Here is a 19,529-nt window from a genome sequence, read left to right on the forward strand (position 1 = left end):
GCAGTCAGGTTGCTCACCAGGGCAAGATGGTTTGAGCAAATGACACCAATCCTGGTCCAATTGCATCAGCTACCTGTTAGTTTCTGGACCCAATTCCAAGTGCTGGTTTTGAGCCATATAGCCTTAAACAGGTCAGGACTGCAATACCTCAAGGTCCTCCTCTCCCCATATAAACTGACCCAGATCCTGCCCATGTCTATGTTCCAGTAGTTCTGAATTTATGATACTAAAAGTAGTTGTTGGAGTTGATTGAATGTTTATGAAAAAATGTATCACGTACTGATTAATGCTTGAAGCTTTAGTCCAAATTAATGGCATGGGCATGCAGGACATTGATTTTGCAAATCATCCTTTCAGGATCCAACCCTTCATTTTAGGTTATGAAACTACAGCCATGTTCTGTCAGTGAATGATTTACTGGAAATCTATCTGCTACATTCAAGTCTACAGTGGTACCTCGGGTTACATATGCTTCAGGTTACAGACTCCGCTAACCCAGAAATAGTACCTTGGGTTAAGAACTTTGCTTCAGGATGAGAACAGAAATCGTGCTCCAGCAGCACAGCAGCAGCGGGAGGCTCCATTAGCTAAAATGGTGCTTCAGGTTAAGAACAGGTTCAGGTTAAGAATGGACTCTGGAACGCATTAAGTACTTAAGCCGAGGTACCACTGTACTTTTCTTTCAGCCTTTAAAAAGAGTAGGATGAGTAGGTTGAGAAGGGAGAGGGGAGCAGTTTTATGCTTCGTCACAGCTAAATCACTGGACCTGAGGGAAGCCTTCCTGTCCCATCAGCTCTGCCCCCTGGCCCAGCCCGTATCCAAATCTGCACCCCCATTTGCCAATCCTGGGTGCAGGTTTGGATCTGGCTCCTGATAGACGCTGCAGGCTATGCCCCCGCTGCCCATCCGGACTGAGCATTGATCCTAAGCCCCCCTTGTCAGGGTCTTTGGAGGAGCCTCTGCCGTCCCGCGATGCCACCACACCAAGAGGGTGAGCAGACATACCACTTCACACCACCCGATACCTACTCCAAACAAGAGTTTTCCCAATATATATCTACCCCAGCATCCAATGCCAGTTGCAAATCTTTAATCTTTAAGTAGAAGGCCCATACAAGTCATACTACAGCTGATGGGTTAGAAACAGGCATATATACATCCTGCCAGACTAATCTTATCTCATTTTTAAAAATTGGATTACTAGTGTAGTAGATTGTTGGACTGCTGTGGACATAATTTATCTTGATTTCTGTAAAGCATTTGGCTACAACCCTCTTTAAAAAAAAAGTACAGGTATAGGGAATATCTGGCTTAGCTACTGCAGAATATTATAGTTCAGCACAAGCTGAATATGTGTCAGCAGTGTAATATGACTGCAAAAAGGTGGAGCTAATGCAATTTGCAGTTGAATGTTTAGAGAAACCTTCTGATGGTAAGAGCAGTTTGTCAATGAAAGCAACGGTCTAGAAGAGCAGGCTTTCAACCTTGGGACCCCAGATGTTATTGGACTACAACTCCTATCATCCCAGACCACTAGTCCTGCTAGCTAAGAATGGTGAGAGTTGTAGTCCAAAATCATCTAGGGACCCAAGGTTGAGGAAAGGCTGATCTAGAGTGGTAGTGGGTTCTCTCTCACTGGGGTCTTCCAGCAGAAATTGGACTGGCATCTGATGGGGATTTGGATTTGCTTGATTAGTCTAGATGCCGTGTATGCCCCTCTTCAACTTGCTGATTCTCTGAATCAAACATCAGCCACGTGAGACATCAATATGAACGTGCATGTGTATATGAATCAGCTAATAGAATTTTTTAACATGTCTGATGAAATTATTCTTTAAGTTTTTTTTAAAAAAAATGGATATTAACCTAGCAGGGAGAAGAGTTCTAGTCAAGTCTGCTCCTTACCATTCTTATTTTATATGTTCAGGGATTTCTTCTTTTGATGGGGACCATTCAAACATACATTTCCACCAACCACATCTTACAGGTTCAACTGGTGCACTGTTGAACTATATATCTGAACCAGGACATCAAAATTATCTGCCAGTGAAATCAGTGAGACTTATCTCCCAGTCAGGCTGTATAGGACTGAACATTTTTGGTACAAATTACAGCATTATCAACATTTACTTCCCTTCTGCCCTTAGCACCCTTGCTGTTCCCAAAGTACAATGCCATGTGTGCAAGAATCCCTCATGTGTACACTTTTCTGTATTCCCTGTTTCCTGGAAAGCTGATTCCCACCCCCATCCCTAAAATAAGCCAGATGTCTCCTTAGCTGCCAAACCCAGGCAGTTCAAGATAGATGTTAAAGTCTGTCTTCCTGGCACTGAAAAGACTAATTGCATAGCCTAGGTGATGATCTTGGTTTCCCAGGAGAAGCAATCAAACTAAGCTCAAGGCAAGGAAAGAGAAAAAACACACACACTTGGTGGTTCTTTGTGTACTGAGAAGCAGAGCTGGCAGAAATTGTGGAAAAGGCGGAGGAAACCTTGAATCTTTGCCCTCTCTGTGGGCTCATAGATGCAGACACATAAATGTAGAGGCAGGTAAACATTTGCTGTTTGCGATACAGACCCCCGAGTGGTGTGTATGTGTATCTCCACACAAACATGCATCCATTTTGATTTGATAAAATCTTCATCAACATGAGAGATACTAGTCAAGCAACAGGTAAATTCGTATCCCACATATGACATGGTTTAGGGGAATAATTGTGACTCTTCCACTGACCACAGGCTGCAATAGATCTTTTGCAGGCTTCGTGGCAGGATCATGCAAACGTGTGTTAATGCTTTCAAACCCTTTTGAAGCTGGGAATAGCTGTGAGAAGGGCTGGGCATTGTCGAGAAACCAGGTCTGTCTGCTTGTGTTGAAAGGACCACCCAGATAGATTTATATGGACCTAGCCCCAAGTGTGAGGATATGGTTATATTTAGTAATGTTAGACTTCCAACCTACATATCAGGAAATGGAGAGATCAAGAACAGCAGCAATGGAGAGCATACATGCATCATGTGTTGGCAAGGGAGGTACAATGTATATCGCAGCAGGTGTTTAAAGCAACAGCGTCAATGCAGAAAAGTGAGAGTTAACAGCCAAATCCTATGTCGCTTCAATTCGTTTCTGCTGCTGTTAGCTGCAAGCTGAGTGGAACTATCAGAACAGCAACCTGGTCGGGGGATTTGCACTTTCCTGGTGGTGCACGGAAGGCAGCTGAGTCACTTTTCCCATTTTGCATGGGAAAATATAACATATTACGTTTATTAGATTAGAAACAACTTGGCAGGGAGAGAACTTTTTTCACATTTCACAATAAAAGATGTTGAAGTCACTCACATTGATGTATGTGTGCCTGTGTAAAAGACATTGCAAATTTGTTTTCATAGTGTGCAGATGACTGGAACATGTTTTTTTAAAAAGTGCAGGATGCACCAGTTCTGACCAGAGGCCCCATTCCTGATTTCCAGTGATCTTCCACTCCACCCCACCTCATAGACTGGACTGGAGCCTCTTTGTTGTCTCTGAACTGCCACAATAGCTTCTCCCCTTGTCTCAAAGGGTTGTTTCCTCCTCCTCCTCTTCCTGTGGTGTGGGCCCTGCCATTAACGGAGACTGGAAGACTCCTGAGGGACAGGGTTAGCCAGCAGAGCTCAATTGCACAACCTTCTTTAAAGGGAAGCTGTCCAAAAATATTGCGGTTCGAGCATCAACTAACTGCATTACTTGCCAAGGATTTTCAAAGCCAAATTGGGCATCATCTGATGTCATCCCAAGAGCCTCTCCGCTGTCTTCATGGGCCTTCCGCCTGTTATATACAATTCACCAAGGTCACCTTCTCTTCTCCAGTGCTCCTCAACTTGTGGGAAAGGCCTTCAGTCCCGCGTGGTACAGTGCATGCACAAGGTCACGGGTCGCCATGGCAACGAATGCCCTGTCCTCTCCAAGCCTGCAGCCTACCGACAGTGTCACCAAGAGGTCTGTAACGAGAAGATCAATGTGAACACAATTACCTCACCAAGACTTGGTAAGTATGGCTACATTTGTCACCCTAAAGAAACAAACTCTGAAGCTAGCGACCATTCTCCAATGACTTTGTGTTGATGTGTAGAGTGTCAGAACAGGTATGGCTCGGCAGATTTGTGCAGCAGGGTTAAAAGCACCTCAGAGGATGGGGCATTTTGATCAGGAAAACTGCACCCCTCCCCTACTGATGCTATTCTGATTAAGCCCATCTCTGTCCCACCAGCATTACTCTGACTGGAGCCCCCAACCCTGCTTAAAAGTGAACAAAAGCAGCAGGAGATCAAATAATGGCTTGTTCTGTAACATCAAGTTTATTTTAGTTATTTTTTCCACAGTATTTATGTGCCACTTGATTACAATAAAACCTCAAAGCAGTTTGCAAAAAAGGGGGGAAGACAACACTAAAATTATCAGTAAAAAAAAATCCCAGTTAAAAACAAATATTTAAAGCATTCAAAAATAATTAAAATCCGCTATAAGCTAAAACCACATTAAAATACTGGGATAGCTTCTACATGTCTGGATAGGCTTATTCAGCCACCCCAAGTATATTTATATATTTATTTTATTTCACATGTATATATGTACCACTTGATTGTAATAAACACTCAAAGCAGTTTACAAAAATAATAAAACAATAAAAGTAGCCTTTAAAAAGCATTTGAAAGTGGCTATTCAGAACCTTCAAAAAAAGATGCCTGCTGTTCAGCCTTGATTAAATGCAATTAACATGTCTAGGGGTTCCCCCTTTCTAAACAATGTCCATGGAAGGGTGGGGGAACCAGACTGGAAGCCACAGGCAAGGGGGGAGTGAAGGGTCATATCTTTCCTTTCTTCCTGATGAAACACCCCACACCTGAAATCACAACTATTCCCAGGAGAAAAGCTTTTGTCTAGTTGATCCTCCTGACACATGTGGATTCCCTCTTCTGTGAGAAGGAAACATTTGGCCTTAATTTGGAAAATGCCCACTTCAAATATTTCCCATGTATGATAAGTGAGAGGTCCCTGAACAAACATTTTTAAACGTGCCTGCTAATTGTGAGGGCTACAAACTTGTGTTTAAAAAAACAAAGCACGCACACAAGTGAAAATGGAGATTCCCAGGAAGTCAAGTACTGAAGTAAACGCCCACCCTAGTTTGCCAGGTCTTAGCATGGTGCTCGTGTGTGTATATCAGGAGTGAGGAACCTTTGGCTCTCTAGAACAGTGTTTCCCAACCTTGGGCCTCCAGATGTTTTTTGGCCTACAACTCCCATCATCCCTAGCTAGCAAGACCAGTGGTCAGGGATGATGGGAATTGTAGTTCAAAAACAACTGGAGGCCCAAGGTTGGGAAACACTGCTCTAGAAGTTGCTGGAGTACAACTCCCATCCGCCCTAGCAAGCATGGCCAATGGCCAGGAGTGATAGGAGAACATCACTCAGCAACACTTGCAGGGCCAAAGATCTCCCACACCTGCTGTATATTATAAAGCTCTGAGAAGAGATTCAGCCAGGGCACCTCCTGCATCGCTGATCTGTGCCACCACCTTCCTCCCAGATCAGTAAAGCGAGCCTCTATGTTCACCTGGCACCAGTATGAGAGGAGGGGTAGTGGAAAGGACAGGTGGAGGAGCAGCTTCAGACCCTCCCAACCTTAGACTCTGTATATTTCATGAGAGCTATGGCAGCAGCACAGGGCCTGCGTGAAGTGGTTCAAGTTTCCCAGCAGCTATGACTTACTAGGCAGCCTTAGGCAAGCTTCAGGGTGACCAGGTGGGGATGGAGGAGAAATGTGATCTAGTTGGTACTTAAAGGCAAATCTACTTAATTTTCTCTTTCCATAACAAGATGAGAACAGAAACGCTCCCATCCTTCAAAATTCACAATTCTCCTAATTTTGCCATGCACTTCTCCAATCAAGTACTGTACAGTGGTACCTCAGTTTTCGAACGTAATCCGTTCCAGAAGACCATTTGAGTTCTGAAACTTTCAAAAACTGAAAACTCAATAGCTGACAGCCAGGCCTCAGGATCTTGCACTCAGTGGTAGCCGCGTGGCATGTTCAACTTCCGAAGCGTGTTCGAAAACCAAAGCATTTACGGCATTATTTGAAAACTGAAATGTTCATCAAAGGAGACGTTTGAAAACCGAGGTACCACTGTAATGTGTTCAAAAATGCACGTGGCAGTGAAAATTATGCAAAAAACTGCATTATATTAGGGAAAGTTGCTTTACAAGAATGTGTACAACGAGGAAAGCGCCACAATAAAATCCTGACAAATTTCCATGAGGGTTCTTTAATAAATGAATAAATAAATAAATCTCGAACAGATGTCAACTACTGAACTTAAGACTGGGACAAATAAGAGATACAGAAAGGATCAGCTGTGCCTAGCTATTCCTCTGCATGACTGTTAGCCCTAGTGCATGCAGGGGGCATCCACGCTCCAGAGCCTTAATCATTCTGGCCTGCCTTCCAAGTTTGTTGTAAAGTTTATTCAGGTGCTGTGTTTGAAGTTAATTTAAGCACACAGGGAAAACATGGCCCATAGTTCAGGCCCCAGTTAAAATGACTTGGGGTAAGAGCAGGTGTCAGCAAACTTTTTCAGCAGGGGGCCGGTCCGCTGTCCCTCAGACCTTGTGGAGGGCCGAACTATATTTTGAAAAAAACAACGGACGAATTCCTATGCCCCGCAAATAACCCCCACATGCATTTTAAATAAAAACACACGTTCTACTCATGTAAAAACACACTGATTCCGGGACCGTCCACAGGCTGGATTTAGAAGGTGATTGGGCTGGATCCGGCTCCCGGGCCTTAGTTTGCCTACCTAAGCGTAAGAGGGCTGGGAGGAAACCCTCAAAAACCGCTGCCAGTCAGAATACCAGACTAGATGAGCTAATTGTCTGGGCTCCAGATAAGGCAGTTTTTATATGTTCATAAATACAGAGTATTGTGGGTTGTGTAAACCTTTCCCTGTGATCCCAGCCCCTTCCCCAGAAAACTTTTTCTCTCTTTTTTCTCTCTCTCTTCCTCCCACCCCACATTATATTCCAAAAGCTGCTCTGACCTACAAGTGCACAGGCGACCAGTGGATGGTATACTGCCGCGTGATTCGGGAGAAAAATCTCTGCCAGGACATGAGGTGGTATCAGCGCTGTTGCCAGACCTGCAGAGACTTCTATGCAAGCAAGATGCAACTGAAAAGTTAATGACACCCGCCTTTTGCTCCTTTAGGGTATTACAGCTCCTATGTACTGCTTCATACAAAATGTGTCATTAACTTATGGAACTGCCTGCCACAAGATAGTGGCAATAGCCACTTAGCTTAGATGGCTTTTTTTCTTTTTCTTTTAAGGATTAGACAAAATTCATGGGGGGGGGGATATGTCTGTCAATAGCTAAACAGCCATGACAGCAAAATGGAACCCCTCCCCCAAATGCACAGAGGCAGTCTACCTCTGAATGCCAGGTGCTGGTGACCAACAACAGGGGATGGCCATTTCCACCAGGCACCAGCTCCACCTGGCTGGCCACTGTTAAAATGTTAAAATGCTTGAATAGATGGACCTTGGCCCAGTGCAGCCAGGAAAAGTTGCAAGCTTGAGGGTAAGCTGCCTACCAGATCTTCAGCAAGCCACTCAGACTTGGTGGATTCCAACGCTTACCTAATAGGACTTGAAACTCCTTTTGCAGACCGGATGAACCAAAGCAATCCACGACTGAAAAAGAGAAAGAAAGAAAAATTCGTCTCCAAGCCAATCCTAGAGATTTTTATGATGTTTTGACATTGCAACTCCCCCCCCCCCGCCCCCCAGTAATATATAGATTATTTCCAGCCACTGGATGGCTTGCTACCATTTTCCTTTACTTAAAAAAAAAAGGAAAAGATTTGAAAAGTGATTAAATTGACTAAAGTTACATGTACCTCAACAGGGTAAGCCTCTGGCAAATAACTCAGTGTAGATAGAGACATTACTTAATGCTTCAGCCTTTGGCTTCTGCGTTCCATTCCCAGCCCGAAAGTGCGGGCGGAGGCCGGGTGGCTTGAAAGCAAGAACCATTAATGAAATGCTTATTTTTTTAAAAAAAAAAAAGAGGCATTGCTAGAAAAGCTCCTGAAAGCCAAACAGCAGTGGATGAACGCATCTGAAATCTCTGCAGAAAGCTCGCCACAGCTGCTGCCAGCATTCCACTGAGTATAATTTTAAAGGAGTGAAAAGAAGAAGAAAAACGAATCAAGGGCTGACATTCCGCTTCCTCTCTGCCAACATATATTCTCTTTTGCCTTGTTTTTTTTTATTAAGGTGCTTTATTTATCCAGTGTTGCAATACATAAATAGAAGACGACTGTAATGATCCCAGGAGACCCAGTTAAACTCAAAATGCTTCATAACTCTACAGTGGTAATCAAGTTCAATCGTGAAGTTTTCCATCAGACCAGTTTCAGTAGCCCAGCTGAGCTGCATAAAAACATGCCTGGCCCACTGCACCCACCACTGCAGCTGCATAATGAACCTTCACATGTGGCACAGAAATTTCAGTGGAAGGGTCAGCGCTAAGCACTGAAAGCAAGTTTTTATGTCTGGCATGGGGAACCTGTGGCTCTCTGGAGGTTGTTGGACTCCAATCTCTATCAGTCTCAGTCATCAGGTCAGGGAAGGTAAGAGCTTTAGTCCAGTAACATCTGGAAAACCACAGGTTCCCATTCCTGTGCTGCCTATTATTTTGAAACGAGTCCGGACATCTGTGTGGCGATCACAGTATTAGAATTGATGTGTTGAATTTGGGGGACAGGGGTTAGCAAGAAGAGGGGTTAAATCTTCTCAGCTCTGTTTTTTTGGGAGAGAATCCTTACTTTATCTCTTTCTGGGCAGAAGGCATATCCCTGTTTCTCTTCTTCCACACCCACACTCCGGTTTGGACATCATTTATCATTTCCGATCTGGACCAATGGGGTAGTGCCACAGAGCTGCCCTCCCAACAGCGGCATTGATGTTACAGCTCACCTGGATGGTACAAAGGCAGGACAGGGCTGTGGGAAAGACCCAGCACAGCATCAGCAGCACAGCCAATCTGGTTCTCCTACTGCGGTGCTGAACCTTAGAATCATAGAATCATAGAGTTGGAAGAGACCACAAGGGCCATTGAGTCCAACCCCCTGCCAAGCAGGAAACACCATCAGAGCACTCCTGACATATGGTTGTCAAGCCTCTGCTTAAAGACCTCCAAAGAAGGAGACTCCACCACACTCCTTGGCAGCAAATTCCACTGTCGAACAGCTCTTACTGTCAGGAAGTTCTTCCTAATGTTTAGGTGGAATCTTTTTTCTGTCCCACCCCACCAGCCCTCACACTGTTCAGATAAGCAGCAGCGACACCACTGCTGGGAGGACAGCTCTACCCCACCGCCCCAGCCACTCCTGCATTCAGTGGTGGGAATCTTTTCTCCCTCTCTCTCCAAAGAAATAAAACGGAGTAGAAATGTCATTTCTGAGGGTTGCTGTGGAAGACCGATGCAGTTCAGACATTACCTTTCACAGGCTCTATGGCAAGCAGTGCTGTAAGCAGAGAGAAGCATTGCCGCTTTCATGGGTGTGCCGATTTAAACATGCTCTGTTAAACAAAGCGCATTCAGGTCAGATGTTTGCATCTCCAGCCACAGTGCTGAAGATTAAGCTGTGAATCTCCACCTCAACACCTTCGCTAACGTGACAAGTAGGTAGCAAATGGGAGGCTTTGCTCCATGAAGCCACTCTGTCCTCTGCAACTCTGTTGACTGGACGTCCATGTTTATATTAGGACATTCTGACACCCCAATACAGAAATGGCCCCGAGTTGAAATCAGAACTCACAAAGATCCCTGGATGTGCAGTCAGACATGCATTTTGTTTTTGTTTTTAAAAAAGTTCATCCTATGAAAAGACATTGAAATCAATCTACTACACAAATTGGTTTTTTTTTTTAAAAAAAAAAAAAAAACCCTCAGGCATGGCAGATGTCGGACAATGAACTGGGTTTTCCAGAGTACGGACCTGGGATCTTATCAAGATGAAAATAAAGATAATGGTGCTTGAAAATTCAGGACCAGCTTCTAACCCTTCTCAAGGCAGTGGGAATGTTTGGATCAAAAGGAGCTTATTCACTCGCTGAGCTCCATTGGTGCTAGCCAGCTTCTGTATTATCAGGTTGTTTGTGGGGCAGGGTTCTTTATTCTTTATTCTTTATACATATATTTACAGGCAGGGCTGCAATGATGACTTGGCAGCCATATGCAAAGACACTGTGTAGTCTTGGTGGTGAGCCTAGTACATCCTTCCCCAACTGCCTACCCTCCTGTTGTTTTTGACTACAACTCCCATCAGCTGTGCTCCTATCAGTCCCCAGCATCATATGACTGTGCTGACTGGGGCTGATGGAAGTTGTAGTCTAAAACTTCCCTAAGCTGGGAAAAGCTTACACATTTTGGATTGGATGCATTGCTAGACCTACTCAAGAGTACACCCACTGAAATGAATAGACATGATAACTAACTTAGGCACATTACTTTCAGTGGGCCTCCTCTGAGGTAGGCTAACATTGGCTACAACCCTTTGTTTCTTGTCTAGCTTATGGGAGATAACCTCAGATCTAATCCAGAGAGTTTGTGTTGGATTGGGACCAATTGGACATTGGCTGATTGATGGTGTACACAAGTCTCATTGGTGAGTGACTGTGGTAGGAACTCGCTCGGAGTTACTTCTGAATAAACATGCTTAGGACTGCACTTTACTGGGAGACTTGGGTTCAAATCCCTCCTCAGCCTGGAAGCTCACTTGGTGGTCTTGGGGAAGTCAACCTAAACAGGGTTGTTGTGAGGTTACAATAAAACAACCTGACTTCCACTACTTTGTGAGCTTCCGAGACGAGGAATAGGTGATAAAGGTAATATATTCCACCACCACCACCCTGCAAAAAATAAAAATAAAAATTTGCCCAACTTTCTCTGGATTCTATCAAATTTCTGTACAGTGTAGCTACTAATTATCCAATCCAGTTTATCTTGTTGAGTTCACTTGGTGTTGTAGTAGTGCTTTTGGCCTGTTAAATGTCTTTATAGTGTTCCTTATTCTCCTCCTCAAAATCAATCATAGAAAGACATTCAGACTGCATTTCAGGCCTCTTTGCTGGTGTCTCCTAGATGTTATGGCTACATCTAGGAAACTGTTCATGAACGAACCAAACCAACATACTAAGGCGATCCCTGGTCAGATGCTTCTAGTAAAATGATCATCCCATCCTCATTCTGCTTCTGCTCTGTGAGATCAGGCCCATCCCAGGCTGATAGCCTGCCTGTACCCTACGGAGTGCCAGTGTTGTGCCAGGGTTCCTTTCAGACCCCAACTCAGCAGTTCTGTGCTGTGAAAAAGTCTTGTTTGGGATGGAGTGGGTAGCAGGCCGGCCTTTGTGCTAAGAGGACTGGCAGAGAAGCTTCAACTCATTTCCATCACTTTGGCACTGGTCCAAATAGCCAGACCTCATCAGCTAGCTCACAGCATCATGGCTTAGGCTGCAATCAAAAGAGCCATGATCCTGCATGCTGAAGGTATCTTTTTGCCTTGCACTATGAAATGCCAACCTTGCAGATAAAGAGACTGGGTTGTATGACTGAGAATTAGTTTAGATGGCTTTTTTTAAAAGGGTGTAGACAAATCCATGAGAGCTAGGGCCTAACTGGTGCTAGCAACAATTGCTAATGGAGCCTCTGTACACAGAAGCAGTGTACCTCTAAATATTTTGTGCTGGGGATAAACAACATGGAAAGGGTAGCCCCTTCAAGGCACAGATGGTGTGCCTTCTTGGAGGATCACTGGAAACAGAACGCTAGGCTAGGTCTTCCTTTGACCCAACATGCCACTCTTACACTTATGCTGTATAGCAGGGATGGAGGACTTGTGGTTTTCCCAGTGCAGTTGGACTCTATAATTTCCACCAGTCCCAGCCCAGCATGCCTAACAGGCAGGAAAGATGAGCAATTGAGTCTAGCAACATCTAGAGTGTCACGGGCATGGAAGCCAACTCCTAGTGGTTGAGGCCCCTTCAGTCCCCTCCAATAAAATATTAGAGGGGCTTAGTTGAAGAGCATTGCTGTTCAAATGGTTTGTGTGTGCTGTGTCATGTGATGGATTATGCAGGACGGGGCTTACCTGGCCCCCAATATTTTATTCAAGTTGGCACCCCTGGCCATGGGTTCCCACCATCCCTGCTGTACAGTGCATTAAGTGCTTGAAACTGAGGGCAGTTTCCAAAACGGTTGCTGAGATGGTGCAAGGGTTTGTTCAAATAAAATTTGGTTTTGAAAAAGTCTGGTGGGCCATTGCAAGATCTGAAGCAAGGCTGAAGTTCACAACATTTTCTTCTTCACCTTCCATCTCCTAAACCAGTCCTATTGCCCATCTCCCCATTAAACGCACAGATCTTTTGTCATGTCATTGTGTTTTCCCTTGCACAACCATCTTCCAGCAGTGCAGCAAGTATGCCAGTAAGTGACTTTAATCCTACATTGGATGCAACCTGTTTTCGTGTTGTTGTTTTTTAATTTACCAAGTTTTCTTGGGAAAAGGAAAATCCAGATTACCGTAAATGGGGAGTACAGGCTACCATTTTGATGCCAGCAATGTTGTGTGTACACTGCAATTAATATGGGTGCATGAGGAGCATCAATGCCACATCAAGCACCCGCATACAGTGGCTGTGGCTTCTTCATCTGTACTTACTGTGTAGGCACCTGTTGGTTTCAGTGTAGCTACAGCAACGCCTTTGGTTTGCTCCCTTTGAGCCCAGCCCTCTTGGATTACAAGGGTAGGAATCCCATTGTCTAAAATCCATTTTCTATGTGCTGCTTTTAAGTACTGTACATTTGTAATTGCACAAGTTGTCACATACGGAGTGTAGATTCTCATTATCATATGGTGCTATCTTTTTGTCTTTTGTCTATATGATTTTTTAAAACAAACAAACAAACACCTTTGCAGTTGGATACTGATATTTTATTCTAATGCAAGGTAATAATACCGTGTTACGTTTTTCAATACCAAGTGCAAAAATGTGTGTGTGTGTATAGATATAGATATAGATATATTTCCCAGTAATTAATTTCCATATGAACTGTAGCCATTGGTAATATTTCTAATTCCTTGCCCCACCCTACTCTGGTGCTGTAAACAAATAATAATAATAATAATTCCAGTAAAGCTTAATGCAACAAATTGTAAATTAAAAGAGATCATTCCAATCTGGGGATTTTTTTAAAAGGTTCAACATGTATAAGATAATAACAGCAGCAATAACAACAATAATAAATGTATTTTTTCCATAATAATTTCAAGTCTTGCTTTTACCTGTATCATGCAGACCTGAGTTGCTTCTGGATAGCTTGCTCTGTTGGCACCATGATCCTAAACTCATACTTGCTTTCTCTTGTGCAGAGCGAGTCAGTTCAACTGCATTTCCACCAGACCAAAATTGTATTTAGCAGTGGCCTCATGGGCAGCCACAATTAAGGCTGCAGAATCCATAACCCACACAAGCCAATGGAACATGATGTGTTATGTGTCATCATTGGCAACATCTGAAAAAGCATGGACTAAATGGCCCTTTGACTGCTGCAGCCCCACCAGAATATCAGGAAATGAAATCACTTCCTCTGGGTCCTAGCCCCTCTCTACAGTCATACCTCATGTTGTGTCCGCTTCAGGTTGTGTGTTTTCATCTTGTGTCTCGTGGCAACCTGGAAGTAGTGGAACAAGTTACTTCTGGGTTTTGACGCTCGTGCATGCACAGAAGCACTAAATCGCGGCACGTGCAGACGTGGCGCTTCTGGATGCGAACGCTTCGAGTTGCGGACGTGCCTCCAGGACGGATTATGCCCGCAACTTGAGGTTCCACTGTAATTGTTATGCCGGGGCTCAATTTGCCTGGGGAGTCAGTTGCCAACTGCCCCACAGGCTCAAGCCAGTGTGCTCTGCACATTAGTGGTTAGAGCATCTGCTTTGCATGCACAAGGTCCCAGGTTCAATCCCTGGCATCTCCAAGTAGGGCTGGGAGAGACCCTCTGCATGAAATGCTGGAGAGCCTCTGCTAGTCAGCATAGAGCTGGAGTGACCATTGGCCTGACTTGTTTTAGGTAGCTTCCTGTACTTTTATTGAGGCAGTAAAACACAGTGAAGAATGTTGGTGCCGGCACAGCTGCAAGGCCCTTGTAACAGCCAGAGCTGGACCAAAAGTGGGGCATGGGGAGTGGCAACACCCTGAACAATATTACTGCTCGGGCCAAGAGAGACTGGAGATGACTCTTCTCCCACAAACCCAATGCTGCAATCAAACTGTATGTACTCAAAACTCTAGTTACCAACTGAGCACCAAGTGGCAACACTCAGAGCAGACCACTGGAGAGGCTACGTGGGAACAGGGTAAAAGGTAAAGGAACCCCTGACCATTAGGTCCAGTCGTGGCCGACTCTGGGGTTGTGGCGCTCATCTTGCTTTATTGGCTGAGGGAGCCGGCGTACAGCTTCTGAGTTATGTGGCCAGCATGACTAAGCCGCTTCTGGTGAACCAGAGCAGCGTACGGAAACGCCATTTACCTTCCCACTGGAGTGGTACCTATTTATCTACTTGCACTTTGAGGTGCTTTCGAACTGCTAGGTTGGCAGGAGCAGGGACCGAGCAACGGGAGCTCACCCTGTCGCAGGGATTCGAACCACCGACCTTCTGATAGGCAAGCCCTAGGCTCTGTGGTTTAACCCACAGCACCAGGGAACAGGGTACAAGTGCCAAATCAGCCCATCGAAGGCAGCCCTAGAAGCTTAGCTGACTATAAGCTCCACGGTACATTGACAAGCTTCACTGCTGGAGAACTACTGCTTTGCTCTTGGAGGTAGCAGCAGCCAGAGACCATCAGTGGAAGAGGTGAGCTGTTCATCTGGCCTTCCTCCACAATTGCTAGAATTCCTCCTCCTCTTGAGGAAGCCACCCTTTTTGCACCTTTGGTTGGCAAAGGGAAGCCTGCCCCAGTGCCCCATCTCACCTACGCAAATAGTCTGAGCATATTACACCAATCCTAGCCTGACTGCACTGGCTGCCAGTTAGTTTCCAGGCTCAATTCAAAGTGCTGGTTTCAACCTATAAATCCTTAAACGGATCAGGACTGCAATACCTCAAGAAAAGCCTCTCTCCATATGAACTTTCCCAGACCCTGCCATCTTCATCTGAGGGCTTTTTTCATATACTCCCTCCATGAGAGTTCCAGAGGGTGGCAACATGAGAACCTCTTCTGTGGTGGCTCCCCCTTTGTGGAACGCTTTCCCCAGGAAGGCTTGGCCGGGCTCCTTCATTGCATATCTTTAGGTGCCAGACAAAAATGTTTCTCAATAACCAGGCCTTTGGCTGACTAAACATTCTATGACCTTTTCAATGTGTTTGTGGGAGGAGGGGCTATTGATTTGTTTCTGGTTTTTGAATTACATATCTTGTGTTATCATTTTTTATTTTTATGTTGTGAACCGCCCTGTGATCTTCAGATGAAGGGGGGTATACAAATTTTAATAATATTAATAATCTCCATTCCTCGGTCCAATGCTGCCTTCCCAGCACAAAGGAGGCTTCCTGTTCTTGGAGGTATCCGAGGTACTAACCGAGGCAGCCTCCCATCGAGGCTATAAAACGGCAGCAAAACACAACAGGCCTTGTCCAAAGGTCGCTCTCTATTAACACATCATTAGCCTTGGAAGAGTCCATCATGCGCAGGAGCCAGATGAGATTGTAATTGTTGAACTCCCTAAACAACAAAAGGCCTGTGGGGGATCCCTAGGAAGCCAAGAGGCATTGCATTAAGTTGGGAGGGTGAGAATTAATGCTGTAATAGGTTTGGCTGGAGGCATTGGAGACTTCTGCCAATAAACACCTTCCTGTAATTCTGAGCTACATCTACAGTGGGTCTGGAAGGTACAACCAGCATAGGATCGGATGATTTCCAAGGGACAACAGCCCCGTGTACCTTCCCTCTTGCTTCCAGCTCCCTTTGGAACAGTCTTCTATTGAGTTCATCGGGGACAGGCAAAACCAGACCATTACAGTGCTTCAAAAAACAGTGCCTGAATAAGAATCCTAGGGCGGCTGGGGTTTTTTGTTTTACTTTTTAGAGCATAGCAATCGCTCCTCAGTCCTCGGAGTCCACCTGTTCCCTCCACTCACTCTCAAGTCTTCAGAGAAGCTGACGGCTTTACCAGTCTCTTGAGAGTTTACCAGCAAGCCAGTACATTAAGAGGTTTTCTCTGGATGGGAATTCCTTTCCAGCAAGCCAGATAATGGAACACCTTCTCATTTCAATCCCCAGAAATGCAGCTGAGCATTACCAGCCTCCTTAAAAACAAAACAAAAGCCCTTAAGTCTAAAGCTCTTTAGAACTGCTCCCTTGGGTAGATGAATCAATCAAGGTTGTTTTACCTGCAGATAAAATAAAATAAAAAGATGCTGGCATTTTAGCTTTCAGAGTGTGAACCAAAGCCACAAGTTCCCCTTGTGGCCAACAAGTCAAACAACCCCCTGGGGGGAGAGCTGTGGCTTGGTGATAGACTATCTGCTTTGCCAGTAGTAAGTCCCAGGTTCAATCCCTGCCATCTCCAGGTTGGGCTGGGAGACACTCTCTGCCCAAAACTACTCCCTGCAGAGTAGTTGCCATTCAGGGTAGACCAGGGGTGGAGAACCTCCAGGCTGGAGGCTAATCTTGGCCCACTATTGAATCCAGTTTGGTCCACAAAGCCATTATCCTCAAAGCATGCCCATCTGCCCTGATGAGGTCTGGGAGGCCAGGATTTAATCCTGTGTTGGCTGTGTGCCATGTTCTAAGCAGAGAACCGTGTTGTGTAGTCAAGGCAATCCCTGCTCATCGACTGATGAGTGGAGATTAAAGCACTTCTCAAAAGCGCTGTTTGAAACGGTTCATGTGTTTCTCCTGAGAGGGGGCAAGAGAAGTGTACAAGCTGCTTCAAACAGCACTTTTGAGAAGTGATGTAAAGCAGTCCCCACACTCCCATTTCAACTGAAATGTTGAGTGCAAGGGCTGCCTTCAGGCGCTTCGCAAAAGCACTGTTTGAAGCACACACACACACACCCCTTCATTTAAAGGAGAAGGGGGCGGCTGCTTCAAATAGCACTTTTAATATTAGACAAGCACCATCTCTGTTGTCTTTTTGGCACCTACCACAGACCTTCCTCTTTCACTAAGGCTTTTGAAGGTTGTATCTGTAGTGGAATTGTCTTTAGATGTTTTTATTGTTTTATCTTTTGTGTGTTTAATGCCCTGGATTCTTTGGAGAGGAAGGAGTAAGAGGGGTATAAGTTTAACTGATCGATTGACAACAACAACAGCAACAACATTATTATTAAAAGCCAATGACTTCAAGTAGAGATCCTGTAAAAAGGTCTGTTTCCCATAGACAGTTAAGTCAGAAACAAGAAATCTAGTAGCTAGACAACCTACATTAATACTGGGTCCTAACCTTTGCCAGACAAACTTACTTGGAGGAGACTTTCCAGTTTTCTTTAGAAGGCATTTGTTATGCAGGCAGCAAAGCTGGAGTGCGAGCTGTCACTTGGCCCAGCTCCGCCTGCATTTTCTTGAGCCACGCACATGTCTATATCATGGGACTCCAGGAATTTCCTCCAGCTCTCAGATGGAGAGTGGAAGCTGCTGGCGGGACAGAAGCACTCTGTCCAACAGACTTGCTCCATGACCTAAAAAAATGCACAGGTGGTTAACAAAACTTCAGCCATTTCTCTCTCGCTTGCTTGCTGTTTTACAGCCTGCAAATTCATTTGCTTCCCCACACGTTTCTCCCTGGCAAAAACACATAAGGTGCATCCAAGACAAGTCTACTTTCTTTTCCATGAATAATTGCAGTCGCCAGTTGCTCCAGCAGTAATTATTCAACTTTGAGGGTAATTAATACATGCTGTGCCTTGCAAAGCTGCCTTATACTCAGTCAAGACCATTGCTCCAACCAGCCTAACCCAGTGCTGATGAACAGCAGCTCTCTGGTGACCCGAGCAGAGATTTCCCTCAGCTCTGCTGTTAGAAATCCTTTTGTTGAGATGCCAGAGCCGCCTCATTCCTCTTTTTATCTAGCAGCGACATATCACAGCAAATTTCCCAAATGCTCTTGGGTCCTCTGCAGTCTCCTTCTGGAAGTGCCCACTGCAGCCTCCCTCCAAGCTTCAGGCTCTGCAATCTGACTGCAATGCCATACTTCTCTCAGAAGAGAAGTCTGGGGACGGAGGGAGGGAAAACCAGTTGCATCTCAAAAACCAGTTGCATGACTACTTCCCCATTCCTTGATTTTAACAGGGACACTACATCACTGCCCGTTAGCTACACTTCTTTGAACAGGGACAAGCATACTTGTCAGGGTTTTAGGGAGAGAGGAGACAGAGAGCGAGGGCGAGGAGGAAGAGGACGACAACGAGCCGAGGTTGTCCCAAAGTCCGTCTAGCGAATCAGAGGATTCCCAGAAGGGAGCCCCCCTGGTCAGGCCAAGGGGCAATAGAGAGGGAATCAGTCAGAGAGAGGGGAACGAAGAGGGAATCCCCAGTGGGAGTGGCAAAGCGGGACCAGCTCCCCCGTCGGAACGGAGTAGAGGGGGGGGAGTTGCCAGTGTGTCAGAAAGAGCAGGACAGGAAGGAGGAAGGGGGAGGAGTTCGGAGCAAGACGTCCTGCCTGAAAGGGAGGAGTGTAGTACCGAGAGCAGCGTAACTGTAGAAAGGAAGGTCAGAGGCAACGTACGCGCGCCAAGTTCAAATATAGAGGCGCGCGGAAATGAGGAGAGCTCTGAGGAGGAGCCTGGTGCCAAAGCACGAAGGAGGGGGGAGCAGGCGGGAGAAGACTCAGCCTCTGGGGAGTCCCGGAAAGAGGGAAGACAGGGGGGCAGGAAGACCCTGCGGAAAAGGAAAGAGAGGAAAAGGTGGAGCAGTACAAGCCTCTTAAATTGGTGCAGGGGAGGGACGGACTCAGAGGGGACTTCTAACATCTAAGGGTAACAGATGCGGAGCCACGGAGTTTGGATGTAATGACGACAATGATCTTCAATAAAACCTTTTGTATATAGCTTGGACTGGACTTTGGTCTCTTGTGAGCTGGGACCCAGGGTGGCTCTGACAGAAAGTCCCCTCTGCAGAACGCAAAATTTTTTTTTTGCAAAGCTCACGAACGGTGGCAGCCATGACTGCGGAGGAGCAGTTGACAGCGCTGCGAACTACAGTTTCCGAACTCACTGCTGCAGTCCTTGCGTCTCAGAAGAAGCATGACGAAATGGAGAAGCGCTGCCAGGACCTGCAAACAAGGTGGGAACGTGCAAGCAGGGAAGGGTTCCCAGGGTCCAGATCAGAGGGGATTGGACTTGGACGGAGGGGGGGCAGCCTAGTCACCCACTTCGATGGGAACCTGAAGCACTACCCCAGTTTCAGAGCAGACGTTTTGTATGCA

At 45.6% G+C, this 19,529-nt stretch overlaps 1 protein-coding gene and 1 long non-coding RNA gene across 5 annotated transcripts in view; one reads left to right on the plus strand and one right to left on the minus strand.

Moving 5' to 3' along the window:
- The window catches only part of ADAMTS17 (ADAM metallopeptidase with thrombospondin type 1 motif 17), a 172,489-nt gene extending 164,802 nt beyond the window's left edge, over positions 1-7,687 (plus strand). For all 3 annotated transcript variants that reach the window (XM_081838768.1, XM_081838769.1, XM_081838770.1), the window contains 2 exons: positions 3,850-4,027; positions 7,072-7,687. In XM_081838768.1, the coding sequence (XP_081694894.1) occupies positions 3,850-4,027; positions 7,072-7,223 (330 nt within the window). In that variant the 3' untranslated portion in view covers positions 7,224-7,687. The remainder of the gene's footprint in view (positions 1-3,849; positions 4,028-7,071) is intronic.
- LOC309328953 overlaps positions 3,840-19,529 on the minus strand; it is a 28,305-nt gene continuing 12,615 nt past the window's right edge. The window contains exons 3-5 of one of the 2 annotated variants that reach the window (XR_014150949.1): positions 13,726-13,779; positions 7,680-7,733; positions 3,840-3,980 (exon numbers count right to left, since the gene is read on the minus strand). This is a non-coding gene — a long non-coding RNA (uncharacterized lncRNA). The remainder of the gene's footprint in view (positions 3,981-7,679; positions 7,734-13,725; positions 13,780-19,529) is intronic. The other variant, XR_014150948.1, reaches the window with a different exon arrangement.

This window comes from Podarcis erhardii, assembly GCF_964252035.2.
Source record: "Podarcis erhardii genome assembly, chromosome: 14".
Lineage (NCBI taxonomy): Eukaryota > Metazoa > Chordata > Lepidosauria > Squamata > Lacertidae > Podarcis > Podarcis erhardii.